The sequence below is a fragment of the Oenanthe melanoleuca genome, chromosome Z (assembly GCF_029582105.1).
Source record: "Oenanthe melanoleuca isolate GR-GAL-2019-014 chromosome Z, OMel1.0, whole genome shotgun sequence".
Lineage (NCBI taxonomy): Eukaryota > Metazoa > Chordata > Aves > Passeriformes > Muscicapidae > Oenanthe > Oenanthe melanoleuca.
In genome coordinates this window covers 64789006-64805466 of record NC_079362.1, presented here as the reverse complement: position 1 = coordinate 64805466, position 16461 = coordinate 64789006, and the positions used below count along the sequence as shown (strand labels likewise).

The 16461-nt window shown below is 34.2% G+C and overlaps 1 protein-coding gene across 7 annotated transcripts in view; it reads left to right on the top strand.

The window, feature by feature from the left end:
- Positions 1–16461, top strand: part of NIPBL (NIPBL cohesin loading factor) — a 146917-nt gene that overhangs the window by 109334 nt on the left and 21122 nt on the right. For all 7 annotated transcript variants that reach the window (XM_056513199.1, XM_056513204.1, XM_056513201.1 and 4 more), the window contains 15 exons: positions 554–657; positions 1820–1906; positions 4072–4303; positions 4949–5100; positions 5793–5873; positions 6962–7062; positions 8134–8272; positions 8490–8572; positions 9663–9795; positions 10687–10830; positions 14462–14551; positions 14799–15013; positions 15115–15217; positions 16081–16179; positions 16271–16417. In XM_056513199.1, coding sequence (XP_056369174.1) covers positions 554–657; positions 1820–1906; positions 4072–4303; positions 4949–5100; positions 5793–5873; positions 6962–7062; positions 8134–8272; positions 8490–8572; positions 9663–9795; positions 10687–10830; positions 14462–14551; positions 14799–15013; positions 15115–15217; positions 16081–16179; positions 16271–16417 — 1910 coding nt within the window. The remainder of the gene's footprint in view (positions 1–553; positions 658–1819; positions 1907–4071; positions 4304–4948; positions 5101–5792; positions 5874–6961; positions 7063–8133; positions 8273–8489; positions 8573–9662; positions 9796–10686; positions 10831–14461; positions 14552–14798; positions 15014–15114; positions 15218–16080; positions 16180–16270; positions 16418–16461) is intronic.

The window sequence follows — 16461 nt, the reverse complement described above, 5'->3', positions numbered from 1 at the left end:
ATAGTTTTTAAAGCCACAGTGTATGCAACCTTGAACTTAAAAGTGAAGTCATTGGATCTTTCTGTGTCTGGTAACATGATTTTTGTCTAAGGTTAAATACAATTAAGACATAGATTATCTCAAGGTGCTTAATTTCGTATATGATTTCACCTTCTTCTCTTGCCCAGATTTGAACTTCAGGGCTTCAATAGTTTAAGATTTGTTTTACTGAATTGAAAATGATGGCACAAGTACTACAATAAATGGGGTTTTCTATTTTAAAAATTTTTAGTTTGTGACTTTCAGAAGTGCATGCCTTGTGTTAGGCTCTTACATTGTATTTCAGAACCAGTCATACTTCGCAAGTATTCTTTGATTCAACACAACTAAAAGGTGCTATCATCAGTCTTTGTTAGATGCTAATTATCTGGAACCATTAGATGCTGGCTATTTCGACAATCGGCTCTTCTTTCAGCTAGCTTTTTCATATTGGAATAAAAAATACTGGTTTCCTAGAAGTCTTATTAAAAATATAATTGCTAATTTTTAGGTTTTGGCTTTTTTTTCTTTACAGGTGATGATGATGAAATTCCACAGGAATTGCTACTGGGCAAACATCAGCTTAGTGAGTTGGGTAGTGAATCTGCAAAAATCAAGGCAATGGGCATTATGGACAAGGTACCTCTTCATAATCTAACTTTTTTTTGGAAGATAAAATGTTGATTAGCATACAAAAACTTACTTCCTTTGTAATGACGTTCCACCCTCTTCAAGGGTGCACAGACTGGAAGAACAACTGAGCTTCAGTTCACTTAGCTGAAGTCCTTAGGAAGTTACAACATCCTAACTGAGGATGAAGCCGAAACATTTTTGTTGAAAGGTTCTCTCCTGAGTCCTGCTCTTCACCTGTCAGCTAGAGGAACTTTTGTTGGTGTGAACTTGTTGATGCCTCACCTCCAGGAGCAGTGTTCTTGATTTCCTTTTATCTTCCTGGAGCTTTTGTCTTTGGGCAGTCTTATGTTAAACTCTTTGCCTGCTCTTGACCACTTAACATTTGTGGAGTTTCTATGAAACCACTTACTATGATAACTACTCTGGACTATTCCAAACTTTTCTAATCCAAACTTGAGATATTCCTTCTGAGTTTTCCTTCAGTCTCCCTAGCTTCCTTTGTAGTTTGTGAGTGGCATGATTGTTTCTCTTTCCTGATCATTCTCAACCTCTGTCTCATATTTTTAATACATACATACATATGTACATATATACATGACTATATCAGTTTTGTTGCTTTCAATGTGAATAGATGAGAAAAACTGCCTCTCCTCAAGTTTAATATATTCCACAAATTATTTAGTTGGACTTATGCAGAAGATCAGTAAGTGAGTTCAATTTACTTTTTTCAACATGATACTTCTTTGAAGTTAACACCAATATTAAGAATACATTTCCCTTTTATTGTCTTTCAAGTATCAGGGAATTTATTTCTGCTTTCTCATGCAGTATGGATTTTCTCCTAACAGGCATAATGTGGTCAGTTAGAATTTGTAGATCGTACATGGATTTGGTAAATTTCTATTTCTAGAAATAAATAACTACACAACAATAATGACAGGCAATTTAAAATTTTGTTTCTCTGGATTTTGCTGGTTGAAAATGCAGTTTAATGAAAACAGGTAAAATATATTCTAGGGTTGCAATTAAGCCAAGTTGCTTACAGATTAAGTCTGTATACAGATTCAGATTGTACAAGCTCTGTTCTTCATTCCTCGAAGTTTTTTTCAGCAACTTGGAATTATTTGTATTCCTGCTGTTGTTTGACAAGTTTCTTTATTTGTTTTAGCTCTCAACAGATAAAACAGTAAAAGTCCTAAATATTTTGGAGAAGAATATTCAAGATGGATCAAAGCTGTCTACTTTACTTAACCACGTGAGTTTGAAATTTCAAAGTTTCATGCCATTTTGCAGAATAGTTTTCTTCACTTGAGTCCTATTTAGTGATATGTTCAAATACTCTGTATGTATGTGAAAGGGATTTCTGATATAATATGTGTGTGATTGAGTTTTCCAAAATTTAATGCTTGAAGCAAAATTCAACTAATTATATTTTTTTGGTACTAACCATGTTTTACTATAATAGAGAAAACTAACAGATGTATTGGGAGCAACTGTATTTTCTTTGATTTCATTTTAAATATTATAGTTTCAACCTGAAATATTCATGGTAATTCTGGTGTAATTTGCATTGTTGGATGTTTCTTTGCTATGTGTCCATAAACATCCCTTACAAAATGGAAGAAATACTACAGTTTTCACACAGAGTCTATGTTTCTTCTAAGCATTAAGAAGGAAGTTTAAGGTTTAAGTGTTCTTACATTGCAAAGTGACAATCTCAGTGTAAATAAAATTGACAGGAAGTTTAATATTTTAGGATGGAGTTTTTTCCTGGTATACCTAAAACAACTCAAAGATTTTGAGGTTTTATGAGGTTCATGTTCCATATTTCGAATTTCACATATTTTTTATTCACTTTCTATTAAAAACAATATTGCAGCAATATTATAATTGACTTTTTTAGAAAAAACCTTCTCATCTGTAGAAATGAGAGATTAGTAGAGTACCAGAAAGGAAGAATTTGAACTTGAACATGAGAACCAGAGACACATTATTTGTACCTAAATACTTCTAGATAGTTTATAGCGGTTTCGAAGTTTCAGTATATGGTTTTGAATGTCTTTGGCAATATAAAAAACAAAAACATAAAAAGAAAATACTGATTTACCTGGTCTACTTTATGGTGATGAAGTCTTTATGCTAATGATTTTAAAGTGATATTTCTCTTTTAATTTCTTGATGTAAAACTCAAAAATATTAAGAAGTTAATTAAATTGTCCGATGTTTGCAATTCAGAGACAAAGTTGGATTAAAAAAAAACAACAGTTTTTTAAAAGAGACAAGTTTTAGATTTTCTTAAAACTGTTAAAACTTATTAGAATCATTGTGGCAAAGAAAGTCTCTCCTAAGGCATAAGCTTGCTACTTTTACAGTGCAGTGAAGATATTGTACCTCCATGTCAGTATATTTTTCAGAGGCAGAGGATGCTTTATTATCAGTTTCATTTCCAAGATTAATTAGGAGAAACTTTTTTTTTCCTTAAGGTGTCATATGTAGCAAATTCCATGAAGGCATTGTATCTGAGAAGTTTGCAGAGACCTCTTGATCTGAAGATTTTTGTTGATTCTATAATTATGTATATCATATATATAATGCACTGTTCTATTGATTAAAATTCTCTTACCCAAAGGCAAAAAGCTGTTACAGTTCCACTGACCTCTGATCTTTACAAGGAAAGCCAACAGTGTTATAGTGTGGTGCCATATAGGTAGTAAAGACCCTTTGTCTCTGAAGGCTCTGTCTGTACCAGAAAAGCTAAGAGAAATTCTACCTAGCTTTGCTGTAATAATGTTATTACAGTATTTAAGTATTGCTGGATGGTCATATTTAACCTCATGTATGTTTGTTTTGGTACCTTATATAAACACAGTTATACAGAGACACAGTAGCCTATGGTAATCTAAATGAACATATTTGACATGATGAGATGGGGTGGTCTAAGAAGCAGAGAAAGTTGTGTACTTACAGATTTCATGTGACTTGCAACGGTCTTTTTGTAGAAGAATTCCCTCTAGTGGCAGAAATTACATGGATCAAAGCAGCAACTGGTGCCTCTGAAGAAAACACCAGATGAAGGAATTAGATTTTGCTTAATGTACATCAGTCTTAAATAGAACATGCAGCAGTCTTCCCTCATAGTGCTTCCCAATGAGACACAGAAACCTTCTTTGTGTTCTAAAAGAAAAATACAGAATGCAGGACTTTGAAGACCAATAGCTTAGAGAGACATTCCGAACATGTTGCTAGTAAAACAAATATTACTTGATTTTTAAAACAACATACTTTGGTGTTGTAAAAGAGAGAAATATTTTATAAATCAGTGTATGTAAGCATATTAATGTAATATTCTTTTCTTTTACTTGGTAGGAATAAAAATTTGACTTCTTGTTCATACTCTCCTGTTTTTCTTGCTTGTTGCAGAACAACGACACTGAAGATGAGGAGAGATTATGGCGAGATCTTATTATGGAAAGAGTGACAAAATCTGCTGACGCTTGTCTTACTGCTATCAATATTATGACATCACCAAATATGCCCAAAGCTGTATATATTGAGGACGTAATTGAAAGAGTTATTCAATACACAAAATTTCATTTGCAGAACACTCTCTATCCTCAGTATGATCCTGTGTATAGAGTGGATCCTCATGGTGGTTAGTATGCTTAGAAATCTTTCCATATTAAAAGCTATAAAAAGTTAATCTACTGTATGATGATGTAAATGATGGAGTAAGTTTTTTATATGCAACTTTTATATTGACAGTTCTTTCTTGTCACGTATAGTATCCTGAATTAGTGCACTTTTAGTTTGAGGGTGATGAAACTGGAGAAAAACCAATGAAATGTGTCATCTGAAGAACTTAGTCATATAGCACCTTGGTTTACTGCAATAATGTCAATGTTACCAAAGTGTTTAGACTAAAGTATATAGAAATCTGAAGTTAACTTTTATATATAGTTGTTGTATGTTGAAATAAGTTATTTCATAGTCATAATCTCCATGTATATAAAGATTTGGTTCAGGGAAAACAATTTAGCTTCTAGCCTTTTCAAATACAGATTCATGGCTCCAATTTCAAGAACCTTTCTAAAGATCTCAGGTCCAGAATTCAGAGTAATTATGAAAAATAATTATCGTGAAATTCCTGCTTTCCACCTGATGCTACTAATTAGTTTTTCTAAATTGCTTTTGGAAAGCTGTAGTCATGCAGTTGTTTTGGGGGTACTTGTTGAGGAAGATCATCTTTCTAGTATTTGAAACACTGAAAATATTAATGAATGTGTATTTTATTTTCTAGGTGGTGTTTTAAGTTCAAAAGCAAAGCGTGCCAAGTGTTCCACTCACAAACAAAGAGTTATAGTTATGTTGTATAACAAAGTTTGTGACATTGTCAGCAGTTTGTCAGAGTTGCTAGAGATACAGCTTCTCACGGATACAACTATTCTTCAGGTAGGTTTTCTCAGAATTCCTGTCCAGAAATGTTAGCTTTGCTTTTTCTAGAGTAAATATGAAGTATAATTGTCTCAGTGACATGAAGTTTGAAATCAGTACAAGCTTTTGAATTCTTAGCATCAGAGTGACTAGTTTTGGTGTGGTATGTTACTTGCATCTTCTCTTATACTCTTAAAAGTTTAACCTGATTGAATTCAAGTACGGAGTAGTAGAATCATTTATGCTGGAAATGATCCTTAAGAACATCAAGTGTAAAGTGCCAAGTGCATCGCTAAACCATGTCCTTAACATCCTGTCTACATGTCTTTCAAATATCTATAGGGATATTGGCTGAACTGTTTCCATGGGCACTTAAAATCCATCCCTGGCACAACTCATGGCCCGCTTCCTATATCTTATTCTCTTAGCTGGGAGAAGAGACCAACCTCCCCTGGCTACTCACTCCTTTCAGGGAGTTGTAGAGAACTGTAAGGCCCCTCTTGGAGCCTCCTCTTCTCCACACTAAACAGCCTGATACCCCCTCATCCACTTCTCATAAGACCTGGGTCCTAATTTAATAACTTTATTTGCAAATAATATAAAGTAATTGTTGAAAGCCTTGCCTGCTGAATGAATAACCAACTTGTGAAACTGCATAAATACCATTTTTTTAGTCCTATATATTTAAAATAACTCCTGTCCATTGATAGGTGTCATCGATGGGAATAACACCTTTCTTTGTAGAAAATGTCAGTGAGCTACAGTTATGTGCCATCAAATTAGTGACTGCAGTAAGTACTTTCTAATTTGTGGGTTCTTGTGCCTGTACTGCTGAGAGTTCTTAGGGTATATTTATACAGGCTGTATTTTCTCTCTGGTGGAGACTTGAAGTCTAGAATTAATGCTATTCTTGCATGTTATTACAGTTTGATATCATAGTATAAAAATTGTGTTATATCTACCTGAGCTGCCCCTATTTACAAAGTACTCTATAGAAAGAAATTACCTACTTCAAGCAAGAAGCTTCTGAATTTTGATTGTCAGTTAAACTGTAAACATAAACTTCTTCCTCTTACCTGTCCATTTTTTATTTTAAGAATTTTCTTTTTAAATCTTTCACCCTATCTATGTGATATTCCTTATTTCCTATGTTCAGATTTGAACTTACACAGTAAGTCATAGAACTAGTATGGTATTTCCGTATAACAGAATAAATTATTCTCCGCAGAAGAGGTGATTGTTTGAAAAAAATCACAGGATAAGCAAAATGTTATTTCAGGAAAAATGTTGTGGAACACAAATGTCCTTGCTCAAGCAGGACATTTTAATCTTTATAAGGATTATATATCTCAGTATTCTGCCCAAAAAAAAAGGGGAGGCAAAATCAACAGTCCTGACTGTAAATTTAAAGGAAATATCATGTCAGGCAAGCATTAAAGCCTGGCATATGAAATAAAACTGTTTCTCAAATGTACTCTACAACCTGTATGTGTTAACATAAATTGTGTTATGACAGTTTTCCTTTGTACTGAGAGAAAATAAATATTAAGTACAAAAACTTAGTATTATACTGTTTGACTTTCATATATAGTGTGTTATACTGTTGACAAAAATGTTTAAATAGAAGGTATTTTCAAGACCTATTACACATTTATGTTATATAAAGATTTTTTTAAATCTCTGTATGGAAAAGTTTTTATGTATTTTTTAGTGAAATGCTTGCATTGAGAAAGCAATGCATTAACAAGAAGGTGAATTTATTAAAGTGTCATGTGAAATATATGCTGTCATATATAATTATTTATGATATATTTAAAATGCTAGATTTTATGTAACAATAAATCATTGTCTAATGATTAATCCTGTAATTATTGAATAGGTGTTCTCCCGGTATGAAAAACACAGACAACTAATACTAGAAGAAATTTTCACTTCCCTTGCAAGACTACCAACTAGCAAGAGGAGTTTGAGAAACTTCAGGTAATTTCTGATCTAAATTAATAACTTGTAGACTCTAGCATTTAGAGTTTTGTAGATGTAGGATTTTAGGCTTCATTGATAATTAAACTAAAATCTGTCTCTACAAGCTGCACTTTTTGCAGGTTGAGATTTTAAAACAAATTGTTTGACAAATATCTTTTAATGATTCCTCAGTTTTATGCTATCACTTTAGTGCCTACTTACAAAAATAATTGAAACATTATTTTTCTCAATAAGAATGTGAATGGCTGTAATGTTAGTATATGTTGAGGATTATTATTTGTTGGTCAATTCTTTAATTCTGTTTGTATGGAGTTACATTATTTCTTCATAGCTAAATCTTTGTAGGAAAATTCTGGCTGAATTTCTTTGAGGATACACTCAGAGCACCCTTTTCAGGAAGGGAATCAGTTTCATATCCGTATCGTCTCATATGTCAGGGTTTACCACCTTTTGATGCTAAGTGTAGCAATAAGGTGGTATTGGTGTGTGTATGGGCATTGAACTCATACTACTTCTGAGGTTACATCAAGGAGAAACTGGCTTCTTACTGGTTTCAGACAGTTGTCTGCTGAAGTTTGTAGTCAGCTATGCTGCTAGAGATTATTTTAGATGTAGCCCTTGTAAAAATCGGTCTAGGTTATGGTCATTATTTTCTGTTTTTTAAAAGTCCTACACATTTCACATACATTAAATACTACAGAAAAATTATTATGGCAACAGTTTGGTGTGTTTTGTTGTGTTGTGTTGAACACGGTATTATACATAATAAGCTTATTATAAGTATTTTAGCAGGTAGGTGTTTGTTTTATTAAATATTCCTGTAGCTGTTTCAGCCAATGAACTGTGTGCTGTTTCAGTTCACCTCTTCTGTGCAAGAGCAATACTGGTTTTCTTAGATCAAATGTTACACTGCATAAAAAGGAGCAAATTAATAGATAAGTGTCTAGAATGTGGGTTTCCAGCTGTGTTAGTAGTTTTTGAAAGATATTACTTAGGAGCAAAAATTTTGCTTCTGTCTTTTCCTTTTTGTTTACTTTTGGTGTTAATACTATCTTTTCTTACTAACAGGTTAAACAGCAGTGACACTGACGGAGAGCCTATGTACATTCAGATGGTAACAGCACTAGTTCTGCAACTTATTCAGTGTGTGGTGCACTTACCATCAGCAGAAAAGGATTCTAATTCAGAGGAGGAATCGAACAAGAAAGTAAGATATTTTTAAAAGCCTTTTTATGTGCACGTGCAGAAATCACTTAGGTAATTCATGAATAGGTGTGCATAGGTATAATACGTTATTACAGCGCTATAGTAGTCAAGCATTGTAATTTTATGTCTGCTGTAATTTTTGGATGCGTGAGAAATGATGATTTGTAAATCATAGACCTATGCTAAGATAATAGACAAATGTATCTTGTTATTTTTAGGTGGATCAAGATGTGCTTATTACTAACTCATATGAAACAGCCATGAGAACAGCACAAAACTTCCTTTCTATTTTTCTTAAGAAGTAAGTACTGTTGCATTCTTTAGTGTACTGATAAACCCAACTCCAAATATATACTTTAAAACCTGACCACTGAACAATGGTAAATACCTGTTCATTATTTATAATAATGTGCTTTATAGATGCCCAAGAGAGCTTGTTGCCCAGACAAAAATGTTTCTAGAAGAGAAATCCTGCAGGGTATTCTTCATACATTTGAGAAGCTGTCTCACAGTTCATGTAGAATTCCTTTATTTTGGATCTCTTATTTATCTGAAGCCTGGAAGAGAAGGCTGAAGAGATGTTTAAGTGGTGAAACCATGCTGATTCAGCCATCAGATATAAAAGGCCTAAAAATTACTTCCACTGAACTAAAGTTAGGAGTGTCAATAGCTCAAAAAGGAATGAAAAAAGCACCTGAATTAACCATAGGATTTCAAAGAAAGAGTCTTTAAGTTTTTATTATATTAATTTCTACACTTAAAGCTGAAAAGCTATTTAGTACACCATCTAGCAATTGCATGCTTCTGATGTTAAAGATGATATATAGATGTCAAAAAGTATCGGGTATGTTAACTTATGGTGGGTTTTTTGTGGTTTTGGTTGGTTGGTTAGTTGGTTGGTGGTTTTTTTGGCATTCTGATTGTAAACTTTGTCAAGGATAATACTGAGATATGTTACCACTATCAGATAAACAAAACCAAGCTTAAAGAATATAGACATACCAACTCTTAAATATCCTACTCTAGCTTCGTATTTATAATTCTACCATTGATAATTCTATCCAAGTTATTACAGATTTTGATAAGTGATCTCTCAAAAATGAAAAAAAATTTTTTTCTTTTTTTTTTAATACAAAAATAAAAATCTTAGCAACGAAATTCTCCTGTCATGGATTAGCTGCTTTATTTACAGTACAACTTGGAGTGATAACTGTTTAAGCTATTTCTCTGCAAATGAATAAAACTAATTTTCTGCTAGTATTTCAGATTTATTTTCTTGGAATTGAATAAAACTGTTTTTCTGATTAAACATAGGATTATTTCTGTTTATATCAGAAGAAACCTTATATGGCTGTTAAATTTGCTTACAAAAAATGTTTTCTTGTTAATAGGTGTGGCAGCAAACAAGGGGAAGAAGATTACAGGCCACTATTTGAGAACTTTATTCAAGATCTACTTTCAACAGTCAATAAACCAGAATGGCCAGCTGCAGAGTTACTGCTTAGCTTACTGGGAAGGCTATTGGTAAGGGATTTTTGTTTTTAACTATGTAAATTCATTTCTTGTTACAATGAAGACTTGTTTAATTATGCTGAAACTACTGTAGGAATGCTTTCTGATTGTTGGCACACATGCTGCGTATAAGGATTTCCTTGCATGTGTCACTACTATGCAATATATAAATAATGAGGTTTTGGTTAGAGAATAATTCATTTGGAACTTGTTAAAAATTGTAGATTTTCTCATGGACGTCCAGTTCCACTATTTGATTACATTTTCAACATTAAAAGGTGTCATTTCAGAGCATCTAATAAGTGTATGTGTTTTATTTGTAGTAAAGTCAGCCTCATAGCTGTAATTATACATATTAGGTATCTTCTTTGGAATATTCCCTTAGCACAGAGCCAGGAAACAAAGTGGTTTGGTTATTTACAACTACAGAAAATGCTTATGATATTTTCCAGAATGGGACTATTTTTGTTAGTGTGTTTTTTTAGTGTTGCTCTTCAGTATTATAATGTAATTATACTGTAATTCGAGCAGCTTCTTGAAAAAATATTGTATGGTACTGTTCTTGGTAAAATGTAGCTTTATGTGAATAATGAGTAGATGGCATTATGGTGCTTAAAATCTCTGCTGTTGGAGATGTGCTATGCTAGTTGTCCAGTTTGTTTAATGAAAATATGTACTAAAAAACCTCTGATAGATGTCTATGTAGAGAGAGAGATACCTAACAAAAAAGAAACATTAATATAAAGTAAGTAATGTATGTGTGATGTAATAGTAAATTACAGAATTTTTTTCTGTGTGGAAATTTTTGCAGGTGGAAGTTTTAATAAGGTAAAGAAATCTTTTGTGAGAAGAATCTCTGTGGCATAAATAACTATTTTTAAATGTCTATTTTGCATTTCTTAGGTTCACCAATTCAGTAACAAATCTACAGAAATGGCATTAAGAGTTGCATCACTTGACTATCTTGGAACTGTTGCAGCAAGACTGAGGAAAGATGCAGTCACTAGCAAAATGGATCAAGGATCTTTAGCCAGAATCCTCAAACAGGTGTGTGAGACATCCATGGCAGCTGGATGGAGATCTATCCATTCAAATACTTGAAATTTTTAAATATGCTTGAAAATTTGGCATTATGGAGAATCAGTTTTAATTCACTGTTTAGGTTTCTGAATCAAATATACACAATTTGTACTTATCACATTTGTTAACTCAGGTCTTCCTTGCTCCATTTCTGTAGTGATCCTATAAATTAATTAATTAAAGTGGTTAGTCAGTTTTCTTCTGACAATACTGAGGAAATCATGGAGCGACAGTTGGATTTTGTCTCAAGAGACCTTAAAAATACATATGAACCTGCATTTGCTATTGCAAAGTGGAATATGAGCTTTTGCAATTCAAATACATGCTTTACGGAGTTAATCTATTAATCTTGTAATGTTAGTTTTTACGTGGTGTAATTTGATGTTTTCGGGGAGGTCTGGTGTTTTTTACTGAACTTGCTTATGTGCTTGTAGTGGGTTGACACTGGCCAGATGCCAGGCCCTCATCCAAACTGCTCTGATTCCCCTCTGCAGCTGCACAGAGGAGAGAATATGTAAGGAAGGGTTCATGGGTTGAGATAAGGACTGTGAGAAATCACTCATCAAGTACCATCACAGGCGAAACAGGCTCAACTGAAGTGATATGAGGTGAATTTATCCTAACAAAATCAGAGCAGGATAATGAGAAGTAAAATAAATCCTTAGAAACACCTTTCCCACCCCTCCCTCCTCCCCAGCTCGACTCCTACCCCAGCAGTGCAAGGAGACAGGGAATGGGGGCTGTGGTCAGTTCATCACCCGAGGCTTCTCTCACTGCTGGGGGAGAGGAGTCATTGCCCTGCTGCACCCTGGGGTCCCTCCCATGGGAGACAGCTCTCCATGAACTTCTCCAGCAGGAGTGCATCTCACAGGCAGCAGCTCCTGCAAGCTGCTGCCATGAGTCCATCCATGGGCAGCAGCAGTGGGTCATTATTCCATGGGGTGCAATCCTTCAAGGACAGGCTGCTCCTCCTGGAGCAGGGCCCTCTTCCCACAGGTCTCCCACAGGCTCCCAGGCTCCCCTCAGGCACCCCCTGCTCTGGTGTGGCTCCTCCAGGGGCTGCAGTGGATCTCTGCATCCCTGGGACCTCCCTGGGCTGCAGGGGCACAGCTGCCTCACCATGGGCTGCACCAGGGGCAGGGGAATCTCAGTTCCAGTGCCTGGAGCTCCTCCTGCCCCTCCTCCTTCACTGACCTTGGTGTCTGCAGGACTGTTCCTCTCACATGTTCTTACCCCACTCTTCTCTGGTCACAATTACATTTGAACAATAATTTTTTTGTTCTTTTTTCTAAAATACGTTATCTCAGAGACATTGCCACCATCTCTAGTTGGCCCAGCCTTGGCCCAGCCTTGGCCAGCAGCACCTTCATCTTTGGGTGGCTCTGCTGGACATGGAAGAAGCTTCTGACAGCTTCTCACAGAAGCCACCCTGTAGCCCCCACCCCCACCAAAACCAGGCCTTGCCAGGTCTTTTATTAGAGAGTTCATGCTTGGATTTCTGCTAATGCTGTTCAAAGTCTGCAGGAGTAGCAACATATGCTAAAGCAATATCTATATTTGGGCTCTATCCATAACATGAGAAATCTCTTGTCTCATGTGTCATTTTACAAATGGAGACTTCCATTTTTCCTATGGACACTATACATTTCTTTCTGAACTAACTGTTCTCAGGATTTCCCTTCCACTTCCCTGAAAGAACTACAGATCTATTACATGTACTTTATAATGACCATTAGGTTTCTATTGGAGGAAAACTTCTATACTTTTCAGGCATTCAGTTAAAGAGTAAAAGTCATCTACTCCTTCATGAGGCTGATTCTTCCCTTAATTTCTTTTGTTTAGAATATTCTTCAACATACAGTGTTGAATCTTTATGTCCATGGCATAATATAATTTATATTGCTGTATGATAAGGAATTATAATTCTCCACTATTAACAGTGATTCTGACAATTTTACATTATACTTAGTGAGGAAGTATTTCAGAAGAATCTGTTTCTCTTTCCTTATCCTCAGAAGTAGTAATAGTATTGAAAAATATTCTAGAAAGATATATACCCGAGCGGTGACCTGAATTTTTCTGTTTGGTTTCCGGTTTTTACAGAATCAGGTAGCTGCTAGGCATTGGCATCTGCAGAAATGAAATTGCTGTGGGCAATTGGTGCTAAAACATTTTTTCTCAGTTTCTGAGGAAACTTAGCATCAATAAGGTAGACATTACCATCCATGCATTGTGGAAGGTGTGTACTATACACTACCGACAATCAGGATAAGCTGTTTTGTTACTTACTAATTTGTGAGAGAAGAGCAATGTGTGCAATGTACAGCTGACCTTCACTTTCCTGTTTAAATGACAAGAAACTAAGAAGATCCATTGGTAGCTGTTGTCACTTATATTATTATTTCTATTTAGAAATAAGCTCATACCTGTACAGATTTTTTTTTTCATCTAAATTGAATTCTTTTTTTGAATATTGTCTTCTGCAGTCATTCCCATGATATTAGTCAATGATTGATAAATGCATATAGTGCTCTCTACTGTGGTTTGGACTCATGATTCATAGAATACATTTTAGAGGAAAATCTATTCTATTTTGACATTTTCAAACAGTATATTTTTTTTAGAAATAGATTGTCTAGTGTATTTGAACACTTGCGCATGCTTTTCATTAGTTTATCTCTCGATACTCTGATGTTCTGGACTTTTTAGTTGTACCTTTCTGCACTTGCTGATGTTACATGCTGAATATGTCAAGATTCTCAGTTGATGCTGTTAATACAGAACTAAAGATGGTTGTAAGTTACGAGTTTCATTGCTGATGTTGAAAATTTTTTTCTGGCTGGTAAATTTAAAGCAAAAAATTATTCTTCTACTTTCATTTTGATTATTGAATATGATTTTTTATAGGCTTCTGAGTTTCTCTTTGTTTGTTCTGGGATTTTTGTTTAAAAGTAGTTAGGCAGTTAAGCATAAAGCAATCCTTATCTACAGTTATCTACAGAATTTTAATTTTAATTTAATTTTGTCAAGGGCCAGAATTTCTACTCACAATTTGCACATGTATCAGGGTGTTTTATATTTATATTTATATTTATATTTATATTTATATTTATATTTATATTTATATTTATATTTATATTTATATTTATATTTATATTTATATTTATATTTATATTTATATTTATATTTATATACCTAATTGGTATTATATGTCTTGTAGGCATGCTTTGAACTCTTGAAGTCATTAATTTTGGGGTATAATACCTTGTTCTGCTGTAATATCAGCAACTACAAGGATCTCGGTGTTTCAGTATAATATTGAGGAAATAAGGGTGTTTTCTCAGTTTCGCCCTTTTTTATTTTTCTGTGACAGAACCGAGTCAGTCAGTCTGTTTTAAAACCTGCCTTATTCTGATCTTAATATTTTTTTTACTTTATAACTAATTGGTTAAAAAATTATTAATGCTGTACAATTGTGCAAACAACTGTCTTCAATGTATTTTATGTGTGGACATATATGGAAATATATGGATATTTTCAGATGGTAATTATGACTGAGCACTATTCTTGTTTATAACTATGTTTCTACTTCTGACAGGTTTCAGGAGGAGATGATGAAATTCAACAGCTGCAAAAGGCTTTACTAGATTATCTGGATGAGAACACAGAAATTGATGCATCATTAGTGGTAAATTTCAGCTGTCTTTCATCAGAAATGTATATAAATAATTTCAGTAGCATGTACTGAAGAAAATTATTTTTGATTATATATATTAATGCTTCAGTTAAATTGTCACCCTAACATATACTGTTGATTGTGTTTTCCAAAATAATGTTGATGCATTAGATTCCTTAAATCTCATTATAAATCTGTTAATTTTCTTTTTCTTTATCTGTTGATTTTGTTTCCTGTGCATCCTGCTCTATTTCTCCAGTTCTCTCGGAAGTTTTATGTAGCTCAGTGGTTCCGTGATACAACTATGGAGACAGAAAAAGCAATTAAATCTCAGAAGGATGAGGATTCATCTGAAGGAACTCATCATGCAAAAGATGTGGAAACCACAGGACAAATCATGCATAGAGCAGAAAGTCGCAAAAAGTTTCTTCGCAGCATCATTAAAACTGCTCCATCTCAGTTCAGTACATTAAAGTATGTTTCAGTATCACTTACTTCTTTATTAGCCATGCATTTGATGTTTTAAATAATTATTTTGTGAACATGACCTGATTAACACATGGAATTTATTTCAGGATGAATTCTGATACTGTGGACTATGAAGATGCATGTTTGATTGTTCGCTACTTGGCCTCTATGAGGCCGTTTGCCCAGAGCTTCGATATTTATTTGACACAGGTAAACTGTGCTGAAAATCTTAGTATAGTGAGACACAGTTGGATTCTGATTCCAAACACTTTCACAGCTTTATACTGTATCTGTCCATTGTTGAGCAGAGGTATTTACAGGCCATGATAACACCATGTGCTTTCATGTTCTGTATTGATGGCATAAGTGACGAGGTTTCTTTTTCTTGTGTGTGTTTTGTATGTTATATTGTGCACACATTATTTTATTTACCCATGTATGGCAATGGCCAAATCATTGTATGCACACAGTGAGAGGATCTTTACAAAGTGTTGAAATAATTTTCACAGCTTCTGTAAGATGCTTGCTCCTTTGGTAAGATGAACTCATGAAATTGAGCTTAATTTGATTTGAAAGTAAAAGCCAGATTGGCCAGTTGTTTGCAGTGCATTTTGCTATTGGAAGCTGCTGTTTGACCAGTGTAATTTCTTCCTTTTTCTGGGAGAAGAGCACTAACTCTGACACAGTGGCATGTTTAAAATTCAGTACTAGTTTAGATAGTAGATCTTAAATTGATCTATATACAGAGCCATTTTTAGAGTGCTTATATCCAATTCTTATATTAAAAGAGCCATGGTGAAAGCCACAACTGAATGACAAAAGTAGAATTTAAAGTTAAGGACCTTATATCCTATTTTAGAGAAGTAGCAAATCATGGTAAATATCCATGTTCAGTTTTCAGTGCCATGAAACATCACTTTACATGCGCTTTTTTATTGTGAGAAGGTAAACTCAGCTTTCAGTTATTACTATTTTAGTAATATTATGTATATGTTATTCTGCTGCATTTTTGCTCTTAATTATTATTTGATACCTTCCCAAACCAATGCAATCTTTTTTTTGTTGACTTCTAGATTCTGCGTGTACTTGGTGAAAATGCAATTGCTGTTCGAACAAAAGCCATGAAGTGTTTGTCTGAGGTTGTTGCTGTAGACCCCAGTATTCTAGCCAGGGTAAAAAAGAAAATATCTACTATGCACATAACACTCTTAAAATAAATCTTTATTTCTTATTCTGAATCTTTGTTTCATTTGTTCTTTTTAGCTGGATATGCAGCGAGGAGTTCATGGGCGGCTAATGGATAACTCCACTAGTGTACGAGAAGCAGCTGTGGAGCTTCTTGGACGATTTGTGCTCTGTCGTCCCCAGCTTGCTGAGCAGTATTATGACATGCTGATTGAAAGAATATTGGTACGGTATTTATTGTGGTATTTACAGTAAAATAAGTGGCATTG